The sequence below is a fragment of the Opisthorchis viverrini genome, assembly GCF_000715545.1.
Source record: "Opisthorchis viverrini unplaced genomic scaffold opera_v5_53, whole genome shotgun sequence".
Taxonomy (NCBI): domain Eukaryota; kingdom Metazoa; phylum Platyhelminthes; class Trematoda; order Opisthorchiida; family Opisthorchiidae; genus Opisthorchis; species Opisthorchis viverrini.
Genome location: NW_008751710.1, coordinates 1552454 through 1572448, shown reverse-complemented (window position 1 = coordinate 1572448; position 19995 = coordinate 1552454). Strand labels below are relative to the sequence as shown.

The 19995-nt window shown below is 45.4% G+C and overlaps 1 protein-coding gene across 1 annotated transcript in view; it reads right to left on the bottom strand.

Annotated features, from left to right (window-relative positions):
* T265_03694 (hypothetical protein) overlaps positions 1-19995 on the bottom strand; it is a gene marked incomplete at both ends in the record, with an annotated part of 72834 nt that overhangs the window by 10391 nt on the left and 42448 nt on the right. Inside the window, 6 exons of the mRNA XM_009168236.1 lie at positions 2843-3053; positions 6678-6915; positions 7006-7704; positions 9123-9733; positions 14683-14926; positions 19195-19573. Of these exons, the coding sequence (XP_009166500.1) occupies positions 2843-3053; positions 6678-6915; positions 7006-7704; positions 9123-9733; positions 14683-14926; positions 19195-19573 (2382 nt within the window). The remainder of the gene's footprint in view (positions 1-2842; positions 3054-6677; positions 6916-7005; positions 7705-9122; positions 9734-14682; positions 14927-19194; positions 19574-19995) is intronic.

Below are 19995 nucleotides of genomic sequence, written 5' to 3'. Positions count from 1 at the left end.
ATGAAATCGTCAGTTTCTATATCGTGGTGTAGAAAAGCAACCAACCAAGTGGGATAGGGACGATGACAAGAATAGAATAGTTCAGCGTCTCCCTTTTGAGCTCGCTAAATGTAACACAATTCACAACATAAAAGTGATGTAAGCGCACTGCTGTCCCTGTTCCAAACAACCTGATTGAAATACTTCTACCAATCCGTTTGCAGCTGCAAGACGAATGCATGTCAGGACAGCTGTTTAAGACCGACAGGCGAAGGATACTACTTAGAAACCCGTGTTCTTGTAAGGAAAACCTATGTAAACCACTAACTGAGCTCGAGATAGCTAAGTGCTTAAGGCGCGAACCCACTGACTGGAAGGTGTATGGTTCGAAGTCGACCTCGGCGTCTCGGCTGCTCCTGTCTGGGTGGGTGGTCGACCTCAGAATAGCATTTCGGTTAGCAAAAATGGAACGGATGGAAGAATTACTGGATTGGATCTATTTGGTTGTGCAATTCCCACCGGAAGTCACATTACTTTGGCCAAAGCGACCTTCAGCTTTTCAGCTGATCGTTGTGTACGACTGACGGCACATTCGACCGCATAATTCTATCGACTGAACTATCGAAGACGCTGGTTCATTAGCACACGGTTCAGACAACAGCCCACAAGCGTCAAGGAACCAGAAGAAACGAAGGAGAAAGCAAGATAAGGTGGTACAGAGCAAGCGAACGTCCATATTGGTGTGTTCCTACGCCCGTCCAGCTAATATTCTAAAAACAAGTGCCACCACGCTCACTCGGCGGATGAGATGAAGATCACTTCCAAACAACAAAATGTGCTTTCGACCAACTAGTCAGATTTAAACCAACAAAAGTTTTGAACGGTCCGATTCCTTCCACTGTACACACCCGTCTGACTTCACAGTGACGTGATTCAAATAAATTCAAGAGCTTGGATGCTCGTAAAACTGGTCAGTCAGCTTTTTTGAAACAAGGGATCCTTCGAAATTTTCACCCCGCACAGTAGCTAGTGAAAGTTAAGACTTCAAATTGCAGATTTGACGCTACCTGTTGCGGGATTCGGACGAAATATAGTGAATGTGTTCTCTGCACAATCAATTCGATTGCAGTTTATCAACCATAAACCTCACATTGGTTCCAGCCGATACAGTTTGCATCACCGAAAAGTGGGAGAGAGCGGGACATACAGTCAAGCGTTGGTGGGACTGGGTAAAAAAATCGTTCAGCTGTGGTACCCTTTCGGTGCCTAACTGCCATGCCACCTGAAGGTTGCACGAGGGCTGGGATACTGTCAGGTTGCTCAAGCCTAGATAGGCGAAGTCGAGAGGCAAGGAGGGGGTTCGAACCTTGGGCCTTCCGTTCAGGGTGGAACTGGGTAGCTACACATTGAACGCAATAGCTTTGACGCGCGAGTTCCTGCTTGGCAAACCAACCCCTTACGAACAAGTAATTCATTAATACACACACGGAATACCGGAAGACAGAAGCCACCGCTCGTCTCATCCTTGGCTCAGATATTGAGAAGTGGTGTGCGGTCAAACCGATCAAGCTGAGATGGAAGTCGGAAGATTGTACAAATAAATGCTGTACGACTGACGGTGTAACGGTGATACTACTGGTGGGGAGGCATGCGAGTAGTATGTTGTCTTGTAAATTCGCTTTCAACGGCAGCGTTCCTACAGAACACTTTTGTTTTCTAGTGAGATCTGCCAGGGCTACAGTCATAAATAATAACTACTATTCAAGTCCCAAGGTAGAATATTTTTCGGAACCAGCCGTGGTTGTCTGCATTGAAAGAGCGTCTATTCTCAGAAGCAACGGATCTAGAAAGTCGATAGACTAGGTAAGTGCGATTCATCTTTCAACAAGTGAGTCCATCAGCAACCAGCAAAGGCTCCTTCTAAGAAGGATTACCCAATTCCGGGAGCCCTTTTCGGGTAGTCTCGCGATGAGACGCATCTGAAGGAAGCTATGTTCTCTAAAGGAATGGTCTCTTTGCGGAGAAGCCCCTCCCTCTTTCACATCAGATGACAGCCGAAAAAATTATGCAAACAGAGCCATGTGAAGGTACGCCCTTTACCACATATGAAACCGAGAGTCCGTACAAAAGTCGCTGCTGACAGAGCTGCTAGGCACTGGTCAGATGAAAAAACTACACCGTGCGGTCCCAAATACAACCGATATAAGCCCAGTGGATTTCAGGTTCAGTTGAAACCCCACTAATTTGGAGCGATACAGATACGAGTGCACATATCGGAATCTCTGTAGATTTAGAAGTGACGCATTATATCTTCGGAGACCTATCATAAACAGTTCACTATCGATGAATGCATGGGTAAGATGAAAGAAACAAAACTCAATATAGCTTCAGGACCAATATCACCAGATAGTAGGCATAAAAGGGGCATATATGGCCACCAGTGTCTAAACTCGATACGTCGAAATTTCGTACAAACCAAAGGACAGCAAAGATTGACTAATGACACCGGATTCAACTTGTACGCCATGATTAACCATAGGGTCATCTGCAATGGACGCGCAAAGGTCGGTCCAATGGTCCTAGATGACAACGTGATGAATCAGCCTATAGTTGTATCTTCTAAACTTCGATGAAATATGAATTGATCATAACTATGCTGAGATAATTTTGCGGTAGTCCCTGCAGCTATTTTATTACTTATGAGTAGACTGCTGCATGCACAAACTGATTCACCGTTGTCAATGCGGTTCTGGTAACTAGAATGCCATAGTACAGTGTCGGCGTACAACAAAAAACACCAAAATCACTCCTTCTTCGAGGAAAACGGCTGATACACACATCTGATAGGCATGTGAAAACTAACTTGTAGCTCGTGTCTGGAACTAGGTGATCAAGGCGATGTTCGACTACAGAGAGGTGGGAACGCAAGCTCTCCTCCAAATCTGTGAGTTGCAGTGCCAGTGTGGAACTGGTTGTATCGGGTACTGGTGCAGGAATATCGAATACTGTTATCGCCGGTGACGAGGTATCGGCATCGAATGATTCATTCACGGTTGACAATTCGATGGTGAAACCTAGATGACAAAATTGGAAGTATGGTGAAGTGATAACCGGGTGCAGGCTGTGTTGATAAAATAATAATAATAATGATAATGATGGAAACTGAGTTAAAGATGTGTTTAGCTCAGCTGCGTCTGTTCCATATATGGTCACTGGAAAACTGTCCCAAATCTGCTGAGTTCGGCGGCTTTCGACTAAATTCCGCCCAGCTCCACAGCTAATCAGTGGTACTCGTAAATTTCAAAGCTGACATTGCGACTAGCCAAAATATTAGCTGTTGCTTGGTCTGTCCTGATTCGATTTGATTGGGTACCGGTCACAATATACTATAAGCATGATCTTATATTGCAACAGAAGATGAACCCCTCTGGTAATGAGAAACTTTAGTTACAGTTCAAACGCATCAGGTAAACATAATACGATTATATATATATATATATATATATAATTCGCAAGGAAGTTACACAGCAAAAGTATCGAAAAGATGGAGGGGCACACAAAGTACGTAACTCGGGCTTGAACAATTGACAATTGGTGGAACGTCGTGTCTGACGGCCTGGCTGTTGAATCGACTGGAAAAAACTCTGAAGATCTGTAGGACGGTTCTGATCATCTGGACATGTCAGTGTTAGGTATGGGATCGGGAGTTCCGATCACGTCTACCGAAAATAGGTGAATTTCAACTAAAGACCGCTAAAAGGAAAGTAGTTGAATGCATTTCCCCAAAGCCTTTTAAAGTTGATTGCAACAACCAAGTGAGAAAGTCTGGACTGATACTTTGTTTGACACATACACACCGTATACCAGCTACGTACGGCTTCGAAAAGTTGCGATATCAACTAGGACTGAAAGTCCCGTGAAGTGACGAAGTCGCACAGTACATCCTTCCAATCGGGGAATTCCTCCTAAACAGGAAGGTTGGTCGAGACCATACTATGGAGACTCCTTTCTATGGAAGAAGCCCTCCAGAACCGAAGGCAAGAGATTCTGCGATCCCCTAAGTGATTGACATAATCTCTAAGGTGAGACACACAAATGAGAATTTTCTATGACCCAGATTCATTGGTTGGCTAATGAAATCAATAAATTACGTCTCAGGTATGACATACGTTAACGCGTCGCATTAGCGAACTCTTGGACTCGGCTTCAAATGGATGATAAGCTAGTTTAGACACACACACAACATTGTTTGCTGGGACATTTTGTAACCGATTGAAACCTATACAACTCAAGTCTAGAATATCATTTCAAGAGGACTTCTCGAAACTCAAAAGGAAATTGGAAATCGCACCGCACTCCAGTAGTTCGAAGGTCTCTTCGTAACAAAAACAGGTATCTTCGCAGTGAACTATTGTGGTTAACGATTGCTAGTTAGGTTCATCCAGACGAAAAAGGTATTAGTTCCAAATTACGCAGATAATGCCACCATTATACTGGATTACCACGCTATGTTAGAGGGGTATTCAAGAACCATGAATTCACTAAAAGCGAGACGGAAACTCGATACGCCTGCTTACACGTTTGATGAATGTAAGAGGGACTATGGCTAAGAAGTGTCCGAAATTGCATGATTTTGTACGTTCGGATGGTTGGGCGGAACAAACGTCAAACAAGAAAATATCGGGGCGTATGTGGAGGCCCGGTCATGCTGTAGCAGGCAACACAATAAAGTCTGATTAGGCTTTTGAAGAAACGTATTATAAACCTGCCTTGTCACATGAATAGCTCGAATTTTCTTGGCACAGCAAAGTGAACAGAAAGGTGATCTTGGGCGTATTCATCGTTCTCTTATTGGATTGGCTGTCGAAACGAGGTCTCGACCACTGCCTGTACCTGGTACTGCGGCACACGATGAAATTCATCACTTACTCAAATAGACCATCCAGGATCAACAAGCATACGACTGCTACGATATCAGACGCCGTCGACTGTGCCCTGTGATTTTGATAAATGATTCAACTTAAGCTAAAGTTCGCAGTTTCCATCAAAAAGTAGTTTGAGGTATCAAACATTCACCACGCGAAATCCTGGGTTTCCTTTTTGGAGTCCTGCCGTGCCTGTTCTGGCGTATTTAGATAGCCAGACTGATGAATGCAGAACCTGCACCTAAGTCTCCGTCATGTTTTACACCAGTGAGCGGTCAACCATGCTCCAGTGAAGATGAGAACATGCGGTAGGTCTAATAGACCTGCTTTCTCCCTCAGCAGCGTTACGGAAACCGGCGTTCTTCTGTGGCGTGTACTGGCCAGCCATTCCATCCCTGGTTCGAACCTTGGTCTTCAGTACATCCTAAAGTCATAAATACGTCTCTTTGTACCTGAGAACAAAACTCCAGAACGGTGAGTAACTGACAGAGATCATTTGGCTTGATGAATCAGTGGAAAGTCATAAGCAAATAGGTGTGAATGAGTTGGTACAATATATAAGTTGCATAATTGAAACACTGTTACCAGGAGATAAGCGACTTCTTAGGCGTTTTTTTTTTCGTTTTTTTTTAATGCGAACACGTACAGTCCAAAGTACAACCACAACAGCAGGTGCCAGTCGCTGCAACGTCACAGTAAGAACAAAGTTGAAATTGAGTGCTGCACCAATACCATTAGAAGTGAACAGGTTCCGTAAGGGCAGGTAAAGATAGTCACAAGGCAACAAGATATCACTGCTGGTCTAAGCCGATGTCAACTTGAGGAAGGTGTTCAGGTGAACAACTGCGAGCTCAGTGATTAGGTCTTATGTCTTTCAACTCGGCACTTATGAGGCCCTTGCTACAAAGGGGGAGGTTTGTCCCCATTACGTTGGCTTGCCAGTAACGTGGAAAGTCTTCCTGACCGAACCAGAGGCTTCCAAGGGGACATGTTCGCCTGAGAATGTGAGCCAATCACCTGGATTGCCGGAGCTTATGTCGGACAATGGGGCTCATACAGCTTGTGGTGTTGAATAAAAAGACCCAAGGAGACTGCCTTTGGTCTCGAATTAACGGCACATCCGTGTTCGAAATAGGCTAGCGTTCGACCCTACCCATTTGGCATCAGGAATGCGTACCTAAGAGACCTACTAGGTTGTTGAACATCCTGGATCCTCATAGCTGGAGAGAGAAATAGGTTGTTATGCCAAAGTCCTTGCATTTTCCGATTTCTAGGGAAAATGCATCGCTGTCGGGAAGTAGAAAGGTCGAAATCACCGAGATTCTCTGGCGACTTTTAAGGGTTCTTGGATTTTGCCCATCAATTCGATGATGAAGTTCATATGACCGGGAGAAAGTGGTCCCTTTGGGAAGGGAGTTCTCTGATCGGAAGGACAAACTTGTGGCTGATGGAGAGATCTTTTCGTATTTACCTGTGGTATCAGTTCTGAGTGAGAAACCGGATACTCGAGGTTGTGACCTTGCTGTTACTATGGGAGCATAAAAGCGGCTAGACGAAGCAGTTAAAAAGGTTCTTAGTTGAATTACCCATGTTCAACTTTCGTAAGCAACTAAGAACATGACGGTTGTATCAAACTACATTACTTTAAAACACCTGTTGGTTACTGGTGTTTATTGAGTAGAGTTCAAATCAAACAAATTAACCGAATGCCGCGGTGTGGCATTCTGCGAACAGATTGTCACAATCAGACCACGATAAAACGGAGATGCTTACTTGTAATGGGACTACCGTTGGGCTGTGGCATAGCCCACTGAACTTGTACTGAATGAGGAAGACATTGTTTGATACGTAGTCCGCTGGGTTGACCAGGGACAGTGGATGGCGTAATGCAGACACCGACTGGACTCCAAGCTCCCGGTCCAGCTGAATTCAACGCGCAAACGCGAAAAGCAAGTCTGCTGGCAGGTTGAACACCATGTAACTCATAAGTGAGTTCGGGTCCAGTGTACAACTAGATGGAAAGGAGAAAGTCAAAATAGGAGTGAGTAGAGTATTAACAAAGAGGCCTTTCGAGTGAACATATTTTATTTAAAATACGTACCAATTGGAAGTTGGAATCCCGATCGCTATGATTGGGAGACCCAGTGGGAGGCATGCTCGACTTCCGGTCGACTGAATGAACTTGAGATGGTAAGGTAGTGACATGATAGGAGAGGAGAGATGGGAGAGGTTGCCATTCAAGCCAATATTCCGTCACTTTGGAACCGTTTGTTCGAGACACCGGATCCCAGGAGATATGAACAGCGGTGGCCGTGCGAGGCTGCAATCTCGGTGGTCGAGAAGGAGCTCCAGGAGGACTGGCGGCGGTCGATATATTGGCCCAAGGAGACCATGGACCACGTCCTATCAGATTACAAGCACGTATGCGGAAGGCGTAGGACCGACCAGGACGCAGGCCATTCACCCGACATTCCAAACCTGAGACTGAACATACAAGGCGACCCTGTGCGGACATAGGATTGTTGAAGCCCAGCTTGCGATTACTCAGACAGCAGTTGCAACAACAGCAACAGTCCACGCGTTTGGAGAGGACAGAATCTAGACTAGAGCAACGTTCGGGACCTGACTTATTTGGAGCATCTTCATATCCATCCAATTCCATATCACCACGACCCTCCATCGCACTGCATTCCGAAACCGACCGGCTGTGTTGGTGCCGAAACGGTGATACCCGTGACTGAGATTCGGCATCGGATTCATCACTCGTGCACCTTGGGGAGGATAGATCCATCTGCCAAACCTGAAAAATCAGAACGAGTGAAAAAGGTGACTGGAAGGCTTAAGCAAATTGAAAATAAGCTCACTCAGTTTTATTGGGACAACGAACTCCGTGACACTTACTAGTAATAAGCGACTCGGTTATTTCGTAAAATTGTTACTTTGGACATCCACAGTCATTTTGGTTTCTCACACCGGTCTATCCTCGAACACATACGCTTGTGAATTCAAATTCCACAGGTTGGAGTTCTTGATCGGATGGATAATGAGGGGCCAACCAAAGCTCCCGGAGATTCAAACATAGGACATGTCAAGGCGAAAGATGTCGAACTGACTCAATGTGGAGGTTCGATAAGAAAGATTATGTGGTTTCTGAGTAATGGTCGCCCGCTACACCCAAGGTGGGATGATATCATCGCACCCATCAGTTGCAGGCGGAATAATTCCACCCAACCCCACAACTCGAAGCACGTGCATCACCGCGAACACGATTGGTGGACGGTGTACATTAAAACCACAGTGTTACCCATTTGACAGTCTGTTTCTGAGTGTACATGTACCGAGTCTTACCAGCGACATCACAACAAACAGCACATTTAGGTTAGTCGTCCGACTTTTATTACAGTCGTACACTAATCCGACGACAAAATCCTCATTACAATGGGAAACTCTCAAGATCGAACCAGAGGGCACTGGACAAGTTGACAAGTTCGCAGGGAAGTGTATATCGCCGACCGGACGACTCGTGCGATCTGTCTGCATTTTTACATTACGTCCGTCTTCGGACGAACTACGAATTTGGTAGATTTTGTTCGGAAGTGAGTTCGTTTGCGGAAGTAGAAGTGCCAGCTCGAGGACAATCTTGGGGAGGTCACTCGATCCTGATTCGATGATTCCGATCGTCACGCTTAGAGCAGGGATTTACAACTCCGCACTATTGAGGAATGGTTTAAACAGCACGTTCGAATGATGGATTTCGCCAATAAACCAACAAGAAGCCGGATTCGTGTTGGATTTACGGGAGGTAAGTCTGCATAGGTTGACTTGGCGGAAAAGTTTAGTGGGGTCGCTGCTACGAGGTACACTGAAGACTGGGACGAGTGCATGTAGCCTCTTCAGGAGGTTCAGAGTGACATTACAACCTTGAAGCGCATAGATCGAGAGGAGTTTTGTCCCCATTGATTACGAAAGGGTTCGCCGCAGAAATTAGGACTTCTATTGGTCTGCGTGAGTTTGGCTTTTGTTCGTCAGCAGTGAATCATACGACATTTCGGAAGCTTCGTGTGGGAATTGGTTAGGGGAATAAACGTTGGAACCGCTTCGGCCAGTTCAGATACTGCTCGGACGACTGTCACGGAAGAGGTGTCAGCCTGTATTGTTGAACAGGTCAATTTCGAATGTGAAAAAGAAATATGGGCCTGCATAAAGAGAAAAACTCACTTCATAAGCAACAATGGGAGATCCACCAGTGTTCTTTGGTGATTGCCAGCTCAGGTGGAGTGATGTAGGACCAGCTTGGCCCACAAGCCGAGGAGGAAAACTTGGAGCTGGTGGGGGAACAGGAGGGAGAGAAACCTCGAGAGGAGGTGAAGAGGCCATACCCCAAAGGTCTCGAAAACTAGGTATATAGCCCGCAGACAGACCAGCTGTTTTCGACGCATAACTCGAACGTGCACGAACACGGAACCAAAGCCGGAGCCCAGGGACTAAATTCTCAATGGTCACTGCTGAGCCGGGGCCTTCATAAACCACAAACCAACCGAAGTGGACGGAGCCTGTAGAGAGGGAAGGTTGACTGACCAGCGAAGAGTAGTCGGGTACCGGAGAATCTGCATCCTCGAGTGGACCATTGCATGTATCAAGCAAACGTGGCGGAGATGCACTTTCTCCAGATGGAGTACGCCGTGGACCAACATTAGAAGAACGAGTGTTTCCATATCTCTGAGGAGGTGAATCACCATCATTCGTTGGGGAGACCAAACGCGGCATAATTGGAAGAGAACCACCGACACACGGAGGAAGGGAACCGAAACTCGTCTTTCCAGGTAAACCTGTGAGATAGGGAAACGGACAGAATAGATTAAGGAAAATGTAAACGGGCAATGAGACCAACGTCACAGTGAACAAGGGTTTCGGAAACTAATTGCTTTGATTATTGGGTGTGTTACGCCATTCAAATTTCATGCCTTTACTTACGTTAGCCATGGGAGTTCAATCGACTTCCCTCATACGTTCGCGTGCTACTAAGCCATTCAAATATCGATCGAGGATGACAGAAAGCCAATCTTCCGTTTGAGTTAATGTCGATAAACTCATGGAATAGACGGGGCCTAACTTTTCGCTTTCGAAACGTAACCGGAAGAATCAAGTTGTTCATACACTTCGCAAACAAACCATCAAACAAGAGTTCAAATGGGTAACGGAAAATAACTAAAGATGCATTTCATATTCCCCGAATTTGATGAACACATGTTGGAGATCCCAAGGAAACTACACGGCAAAAGGAACAATGAGTAAAACGAATGATTTGAATGCAAATAGTGTATCAACAATCGAAAATATAGATAATGATTTGTGACACTGATTCATGACTGATCGATTGATGACTGGATTCAAAGCGGTAGAACCAGGTCAATCAACTCGAAACATTTAGCCCCATGTAAACAACGAAAGAAATGGTTCATCAGCTGATCGATCCACAAGCAGAAAAGTGCGCATATCTGAGTGTGGCGAAAACAACAATAAGTTGGTCTGCATGTGAGAAATCATTGGCTCCAAATATCGGAACAAGAATGCGAAATTGGGTAAAAGGATCAATTTCGACGAACACTCATTTGCACGCAAGTTTGGTTTTGACAGGAGACCCAACTGAATCCAGCTGAATTTCTCGTCTATGATGGCTCACAGTCGAAGACCGTTCACCAACCGTGTGACTAACGTGTTAGATTTAGAGAAGGGGGCAGAGTTAAGCATTCTCCCTCGAACAATCTTTCGTGGAAAAAAGCCGACACAGAAACAAGTGTCCTCTTATAGACAATCAAACAAAATATGGGCGAATCTAAGTTGTACCTATGGAATTCGAGAGGCAGTCGACTCTCACGTTTCCGAGGTTTGCCAGAAATCGCATGGGAGGTTTTTGGACACTAAGCATACAGGTGAAAGGAAGAAGGCCTTCGCTGCGGAGTTATTTATTCGGAAATGCCAACTGACCGGTTACAGACCATTGAACAAGGAAGCAAAACTCTAATCTGCATCTTAGTTACAAAACCTGGACACAGGTCTTCTCCCGAACGAGTCTTCCTGGGGATTCATTGCCTCCAGTCATTCGTCGGTTAAATAAAAGCAAATGTTACAAAGTGGCCCCGCGAATTCCGCAACAGAATTCCATTTTTCAATCGACGCAAAGCGAAATTCTACGAACAACACATACTACTCGCGCGCCTCCCGATCAGTAGTATAACCGTTACACCGGTAACTGCCCAACCAATCCAACATACGGCCTTCGAAGTTCCTCAACAGAACATGGCATACAGTTGGGTTGCCTTGTTGGAAGAGTGAGTACGGAGAACACGGTGTTCCCAAGTTTTCAGTCTACACTCGTGTACCAACAGCTAGGAATCTTTAGAATGTTATATAATCACTAGACCATGAAGTGGCACCCGGCGGACGCGATGTTTTAGAATTTGTGGACATAACCTGTGGCAGTGAAATCTGTGCCGAATCGAAGTACTTCACCCTCATTCAGGCGAGATGGCCCAAGTGGTTAGAGCGCGAATTTACTGATCGGAAGGTCCTTGGTCCGAAACCGACGTCTACCTCTCGACTTCCCTGTCTAGGCATGGGCAACCTGGCAGTATCCCCGTCCGCATGACCAAAAGGGTGCTAGAGGTGAACGAATTTTTTAAAACACAAATCGTACAAGCAGACCAACAGATTGGCCACAGGCTACTCAAGCAGTGGCACACATGTTCCCGGAGCACCTTGAGTCTGTGATTTTGTCGTGACTTCCTGAAAATCTCAACGCTCATTTAAACAGCTCATTTAAACTGAGAGTGGTCGAAACAAAATCCATTCTGTCGCTGTCACTGGGAGGCAGTCAAGGGTGTTTGTATAGCAAAACAATACAAAGGACTTATCAAATAGGAGAGCAAGAAAAGAATGTCACGGTCAGCCTTCACCCATTCTACACACACCCGGGTCAGTGTGAATCGAAGAAGATGAGATTAAGTGAGTTCTTATCAGCTGACTCCGAAAATGAGCCCCTGACAAAACCTACTCATGACGATCGAGAAACTGAGCACTCACATCGGTTGCTGCATACAACTCAACAAAGTTGCAGGAACCGATGTGTCAACAGAAAAAAATTTCTCGACGGGTACACCAAACTCAGTCAATTTGGCAAAATCCATTGGAAGCAATTGAGCAGTAACCGCATACGGCCCATAAGGTGTCCCGTTAAAGCGACAGGCGCGTAGTCAATCAGGACAGATCCAGACTACATGCCTAGCCTGCATGTGTTACACGAACGTATTGATGATGGGCGTAAGGATTGATTATCCTGCATTAGCAAAATTTCCACAAAGCATTATCCAAACTGGCCGGAACTCTCATGAAAGCCCGGGAATGGTATTATCATAACTATCCATCTGTAATACCCTTCTACCGCCCAGTTGCCTTACCATCCAACAGAAGCGCAAGGGCTTAGATGGTGTCAGGTCGCTTAAGCCTAGGCAGAAGCAGTCGAGAAGCTGAGGAGGTCGGGTTAGAACTACGGACCATGCGGTCAGTAGGTTCGCGTACGAACCACTGACTATGGATCTTGAGGCGCCGTCACTAAGACCGAAATTCTACCACCCACTTCTTAGAGATGATGAACTGCCGATTGTGGTAAAATGTGAAAATAAAAATCTATGACGATTAGACTAGTAACAAAATAATAATGGTAATCGTTCAGCTGTAGCACCCTTTCGGCGCCTAACTGCCATGCCACCCGAAGGGGTGACACGAGGGCTGGGATACTGCCAGGTTGCCCAACCCTAGAGAGGGGAAGTCGAGAGGCAGAAATCGGGATCAAACCACGGACCTTTCGGTCAGTAAATTTGCGCTCTAACCATCTTGCCCCAAACCAGGATGGCTAATCTAGAGTAATTCAACTTTGATCTGGTTAACTGGTTAACCAATCAGTAGACACACATTAAGATGACACATCAAAAACGTGTCACCAAGATTCAGTAGCATGTCGTAAAAACACGAAATAACGTATAGCTGATGAGGTTTGACGTTAAATGAGGATGACTTACTGGAAATACTGACACAAATGCTGCGAATTCGGCCAAGAGACTAAATACAACCAGCTGAGGAACTAATCAACTGTCTGAAACGACTGAAGGAATACTAATTGCAAGAATTGAACCTACGGGTCTCAGGAATGTAGAGTAAAAAAGACGTCCCGTTCCCCATGATCAGCAATTTTGGGAACCAATCGTCAACGATTATGCCCATACACAGTCTGCGTGACAATTTAGAATCCGGGGAATCCGTTAAAAACGTTAATGTTGCTTTAAAATTCATATGTTCCATCTCCATTCACAAAGACTAGAAATTCTTCCCACAAGGACACTGATTCATACTCTCTATCCTCACTGTTCAATGGAGGGGATTATCCCTACGCTGTACATTTAATGTACAAATCCAATTTAGATCAACATTTCATCGACGAATCATTGTAGCTGTCCTGGGCTGTCTGCTTGGTCATCTGCTGAGTTTAAGGAAAAGCTTGGACGTGATGGGATTCAGCGCACACATTTCTATCGATGATATGTAGATGGCATTGTAATTCCTGTATCAATTCCGTAATGAATTCCCAGCTTCTAAGAAAACTATAGCGTAAGGTCAAGAGGAGTGACAGGCCTGGGACAGTAACACGGTCGGTCAATAACTGTTTGAATACGGTTCAGAGCCTGGGGGTCTGTCGTCCCAGTATTTCACAGTATATAATTGAAGGTCATTCAATCAGCAAGCTTCATCTGATTTAGTCAGCAGTGGAGACCAATAAGGGGACACTGCGAACAAACAAAGGCCGCTGAGGAACCAATCACAATCACAATCACGAGTCCAAACAACCAATGAAGGGATCGTAACAGCATTCAGGATTATTGTTCGTACATCCCTCGTACCTCCTTCCGGTGGCATGGCAGTTAGGCACCGAAGGGGTGTTACAGCTGAACGATTCTTTTACGCATCAAAACGCAGTGATTTTCTTAATGAAATGGCTTTCGGGAGCCAACCGAAGCCTTTTCTCATCGGTTTCTAAGATCACAAGAAACTTGACATTTAGTTCAATTCTGAAGCGAACAATTCGTTCCACTCTTTACGAGTTGCCAACGATTCTGTTGCAGAAATCTGTTTGCAAGAAGCGCACATGGACAAGGAAACACATGAACTTCAATAGTTTTGTGCCAGTGAGGCGCAAAGCATCACCGATACACACCTTAGCAAGGCGAGTCGGAGGGATCCGTTCAGACGATGCAGTATAAGCTAAACTAAAGTGCGGAGAGCTAATGAATACCGGAACAGAACCATGATCAAGAATGTGGCTCCCGGACCCGTTAAACAAACCATAACACCCGTCGCTAAGAGATCGGTCTATTTGAGCTCACCACGAAGGCGCAACCTGTTGGTAGACACAATCGTTCGCAGTACCTCCCAATCTTTACGGAGAGCTTCTTCGGCCCGAGAAGACGCTTGTGCAGCCCAGTAACTTGAAGAATACTATAAACGGGAGATTTAGCCCGGATCCGATTGAATCTCCCGTTAAAACGAACCGAATTAGTGCACTTCGCCACTTCTATACAACTACAACGCAAGGGGCTATCGGAAACTAGGGTCCTACGACGAACTGATCGGTTCTCCGAGGAGAGCGGAACCGGTAGGGGGTTGTGGATACATGTTCAGCTGTCTTGTGTGAATAGGAGAGAAGAATTCAACTGTCAAAAATCACCTGTAGCATGAGGCCAACAGAACAGTGATTCGCTAGTGATCCCGGGTGAGGTAGGATCGACATCCAGAGGAGCAGTGGGGTCCAGCGCAGCTGGTGTGTTTTTCAAAGCAACTATGACGCCTTTCGACGGAAGCACGTACGGCAAGCGAATTTCCAGTCGGTAGGCATTAACGCTGAGGCCACCATCATCTTCGGGTGGATCCCAGGCCAGATCCAGGCGAGTTGGTTGAACCAGGCTTGTAAACTGTGAAAAGGGAAGGAACAGTGGTGACCAGATGAAAAGATCATAAAAAAACAGGCCTAATTGTGACGACGAAACACATTCCTTTCAATCCAAAAACCGACTGTTTTCCTAGTGAAACGCTTGTATAGAACATGCGATTCCGGGAGCGGCTAAGGCGGGGCACCTAAGCGGAATAGTTACTGCAATGGGAAGTGAAACCCTAGGTGCACGAAAAAAGTTCTCATACATAATTTTGCGATGCACTACTCATAAAGTCGCTGAAAACTCCCCGAAAGCCCACGACCGGTTTCGCCCATTTTGGGGCCTGGAAACATCAAAACCGAGAGATTCAGCTGGATTCCAGGTGAGTCTCTCGAAAAAGCAAATTAGTTTGCAAATGAGTGTATATTCGTTAGTCCCTCATATGGTCTTCAGATTTAGGTGGCCAAACCCTTAGCCAAGGACTTGACTGGATAGACCAAAATCGAAAGCTGTAGCGCGGCGTATTCTAGTGCAGCGATATCGTCCCACTGGAGAACGATCGCCAATATACCGGTTCGAGGTGCCACATCCGTACCAGCCAGACAGCCTTCATCGTGTTATTAGAAAAGACACTGTCCACAAGCATCATCGATCGATGAAATGGAGTTGTCCACTTAAGTGCTTATAAACCAAGCCAGTTCGATGATAACGGACATTCAGACACAACTGTCTGCGTATGTGAATAGCTCGTATTAGTCTGCCAACGGATACGATTATGAAGACTGTTTTGGGCAATTGCACTGGATTGGAAGCTAGCCAAAAACACCGGCCTAACGGGTTTTCACACTAACTGATAGTTAAAAACGAATGAACCGATAATAGTGTTTCAAAGGGCATTCTGAGACTTTCATAAACGTGAACGTGATGCAAAATGATGGAGAAAAACAAGCTATCTAAACCCTACTTAGCGAACAAAGTTCACGTTGCAGTCAACATGCCCTCCCCCCTTTAAATGTTGAAGCAGACTTCATATATCCCAACCTGTAGATGGGAGAAACAGCGGAATGACCACTAGCCTGTTGTTCATCAGCTTTGATGCAGTCCATAAACCAGTCCATCACAACAGTCCCAGGACAATGTACTACAAATAAGGTTGCTGAAAATCCATCGACAGCCAACGACCGGTTTCGCCCTTCTTGGGGCTTATCAGGTAGGCGCAGTCCCCGGGTTTCCGTCAAGCTTATGTTCTACTTGAAAACAAATTGCACGAAATTAGCGAATAGACACTCATTTGCGAACTAATTTGGTTCATTCGAGAGACTCACCTGGAACCCAGCTGAATCTCTTGCTTGTGATGTTTCGCTAATCTCGTGTAATTTGGTTTCAAGTAAAACATAAGGTTGACAGAAATCCGGGGACTGCGTCTACCTGATGAGCCCCAAGGAGGGCGAAACCGGTCGTGAGTTGTCGGTGGATTTTCAGCAACCTTATGAGTAGTACATTACAAAGATATACATGTATCGCGATATTTCAAATATCGTAGCGACTGAAATATGAGGCGGCCTGGTGCAGCACATTCAGTTGCCTGAGAACATCATAAACGAGAGATTCAGCTGGGTTCCACGTGAGTCTCTCTCGAAAGCACCATATTAGTTTGCAAATGAGTGTATATTCGCTAAGTCCCAGGACAAATCGATGAGGGGATAAGTGAACTTAGGCCTCCATTGAACAGTCTTTTCTCAGGGAATGGCTGTCTGAATATAGGCTCACAAGAAATCCAGTTTTCTATACACCCAGAAGGTTGGCCTGGATGTGTTTCTCTTGAACAGTAGAAGTGCTGCCGTTCACAAATGATGGTAGCTGAGTGAGTATTTTCTCTTTGACTGCCAGCGTTCTGAAGATAAATTCCTGCCTGTAATATAACCTTACGAGTAGTTTTAACAGTCCTTTTACTACCTGAGCAGCGTTGCGGTCGGCAACATATTCGTTCCAAGTCCCATTCCACCTTTGCTGGATTTAACGACTAATTGACATGATACTAAGAGTAACAGTACAATGTAAATATGATATGATATAACATAGGGGAAAATGTTGGTAGCTCAGGTAGCGTTGGTTTGTTTGTCGAGCTGGGCAATTTGATTGCAAACGTTTCATCACCAATCGAGATGAAATTATCAGTGCGTTACTGTGGAGCGTAGTGGTGCGTAGCGGTGGGTTAGTAGTTGTGCGTTGAGTAGTGTTACATATGTGTTAATATACGTGCTGCTAGATGAGGATGACCTTTAATCGCGATTAGTTGCTCGGTCGTGTGGTTCCATTGGTTGCTCCGTCATCCTGTGTCCTCATTCGCCGATGCCAACGTGGCCTTTGAGCTTGGCATCCCCTGCCGTCGTGATCTGATCGACGCTAGATTGACCTTTGTCCTTTCAAGTCCCGGCTTGTGGCTTTCATTGATTGGACTCCAAAAAGTTCCTTGTTTCTTTGTTTGTGAATCCAATATTCGGTCCTCCTGGAGTGTTCTGATTGAGATGTTCGTCTTTTGCACTTAGGGGTGAGTAAATTGGATCCAATTCGATCGAATCTGCCGTGGAGTACCATGCTTCCAGAAATTCTCTTCCTTGTCTCCGTACGCCAAAGATTTTGTGTTTCCAAGATTGAATTTGTGGCCTTCTTGGTCCTCGCGTATGGATATCAAGGACAGGAGGTCATGTATTCTGACGGCCGCGTTATGTTACCTTATACGTGTGCATAATTCTTTCCCAGTTTGTCCTACGTAGAATTTGTTTCAGTTGATTTAGTATATCACATTGTTCTTCTTGGTTTTGTCTCGGTTGTCCTTCGGACTAGAGATTAATTTCCTTAGAATGACTTTCGGTATGTTGGCCACGAAGATTCTTTCTCGAGCCAATAATCTGGTTGCGAGTTCTGATATATTCTTTATGTAAGGTAGGACTACCCGTCTGGTGGCCTGTTCTTGCTGTTGTTGATACGTCTTCTTCAAGCTTCTCTTAATAAAACTCCGTGGATATCCATTGTTCTGGAACACTGAATAGATGGTTTTCCTCTTTCTTCCGTGGTTCTGTGGTGCTGCAGTGTGTCTCCGCCCTCTTGAACAAGATTTGGACGCAGCTCTTTTTGTGGTTTACTGGATGATTGCTGTTGTAGTTCAGTATTTGATCTGTATGAGTCTCCTTCCGGTTTCCAGAGTCCCATGCATCGTTTTGTTCACTAAAACTTCTAAGAATGATAGTCAATTGCTTCCGTACAGTTCGATTGTAAACTTCACATCTTCAAAAGTGGTGTTGAGTAGTTCATGTGCCTCGTGTACTGAACCCCGTTTCATGATGACAAAGGTGTCATTCACATAGCGGATCCAGAGCTTTGGATTGATGATCGGCAGCACCGCATGCTCTAACCTTTGCATGATCGCCTCAGCAATAAATCCTGATATTGGGCATCCTATTGGAGTTCCTTTCAGCTGTTGATATATTTGTCCATCGAAGGTAAAGTATGTATCTATGCAACAGTTTGCATATACTTTCCGATTTCATGGTTCCTGTCGTGTTTGGCTTATTCTGAAGCAGTTCTGCTACGGTTGCCTTGGGCATTGTCATTTCCATTGAGAAGATTGGTTTCGGGCTCGAATATGTGTATCAACATGTTCCTCAAAGAAAGCCGCACTATTTTGGTGATCACAGGACAACCTCCACTACAGTACGTTTGAGCTTCTGAACTGAAGGCTTTGGCTAGTCGTCCCCCCTTCTGGGTTTGGATGTTCTGGCAAGATGTCTGGAATAACATCTACGTGAAGCAAGTGACGGTTTCCACTAATGCTGCCATGATGATGATGACGACTTCTTCAGAAAGCTTGATTTTGAACTTAGACAACTGCAAAACATGCAGGAGATTCCGCAACCCCCCACAACAGAAACCCAATAGGTGACAATGGAACATCTAGACATGGAAATTCTTCCATTTCTGCTTAAGTTTGCTAGACAGAAGCACAGACGATAAGGGTTCGTGACCCCTGCACAAGGCCTTCCAGTGATCAATTTCCTAGGTGCCTGAATATGGGCGACAATATTGTGTAATGATAATTCTAGGGGAATGAGTCACCAATCAAATACGAGTCATAATCGTACTGGCAAACTAACCGACAAAGTATGCAATTTGCGCTTCAGTGTCCACCTACATGGAAAACAGGCTGGTATTGTCAACTGTAGCAAGTACGGACAATGTTGGAGATGGACGAAAACTGGTCTAAGTATGATTGTAAGGGAATAATCAGGGAAAGATATATCACCAACCCGCAGATTCCGTGGAGCAGACGGTCGATCTGGCAAAGTGGCAAACGTCACCACCTCAGTCCATCGGCTTCGACCATCCGTATTGGACGCAGCCAACCGAAAACGGTAACGTGTGTTGCGGCGCAAGTTCTCCACACAATGTTCCGTTCCGGAGCCATCGAACACGGTGACAAAACCATGCCCCATCGCCTCATCATCCATTTCGAGAGTATAGGTCAAACTAACAACGGGCGCGGATTGGGCAGCCCGGTGACTAGGAGAGTCTGGGTGGGTCCAAGCCAGAGTGAGACTGTGAACATCCGCACTAATCAGGAATGGAGTGTGTGGAGTAGATGGCGGGCTACCGGATGTGGAAGTGGTGATTGTGCTACTCCAAGGGCTATGGTAGGAGTTTCCAAAAAGACAGGCGAATTAGGACCAATGAGTGGATGAAATGAAGACGAACACGGAGATCAATGATAACACAGAGAGCAAGGGGTAAAATGACATCAGACATGGTCATTCCATGGATTACGGTCCAAAGAGAGAGAAAGACAGATCATGGATGGATGTCACCTCGGTGGCTCACATGGTTAGTGCGGGACTTCAACCAAACAAATGAGCACGCCTGATTTATGAGGACTATCAGCACAAGCGCAATCACACAAATTAGGTCGACCGGCTTCATGTGACTGACTAACCACGCTATAGTTGGTTGAAAATTGTACACATAATGATACTGAGAACATTTGGGTCGAATTGAAAAACAAACAGCTTTCGGATCTTTACCGGCTGCCCTATAGATCCTGTTCATATATATAT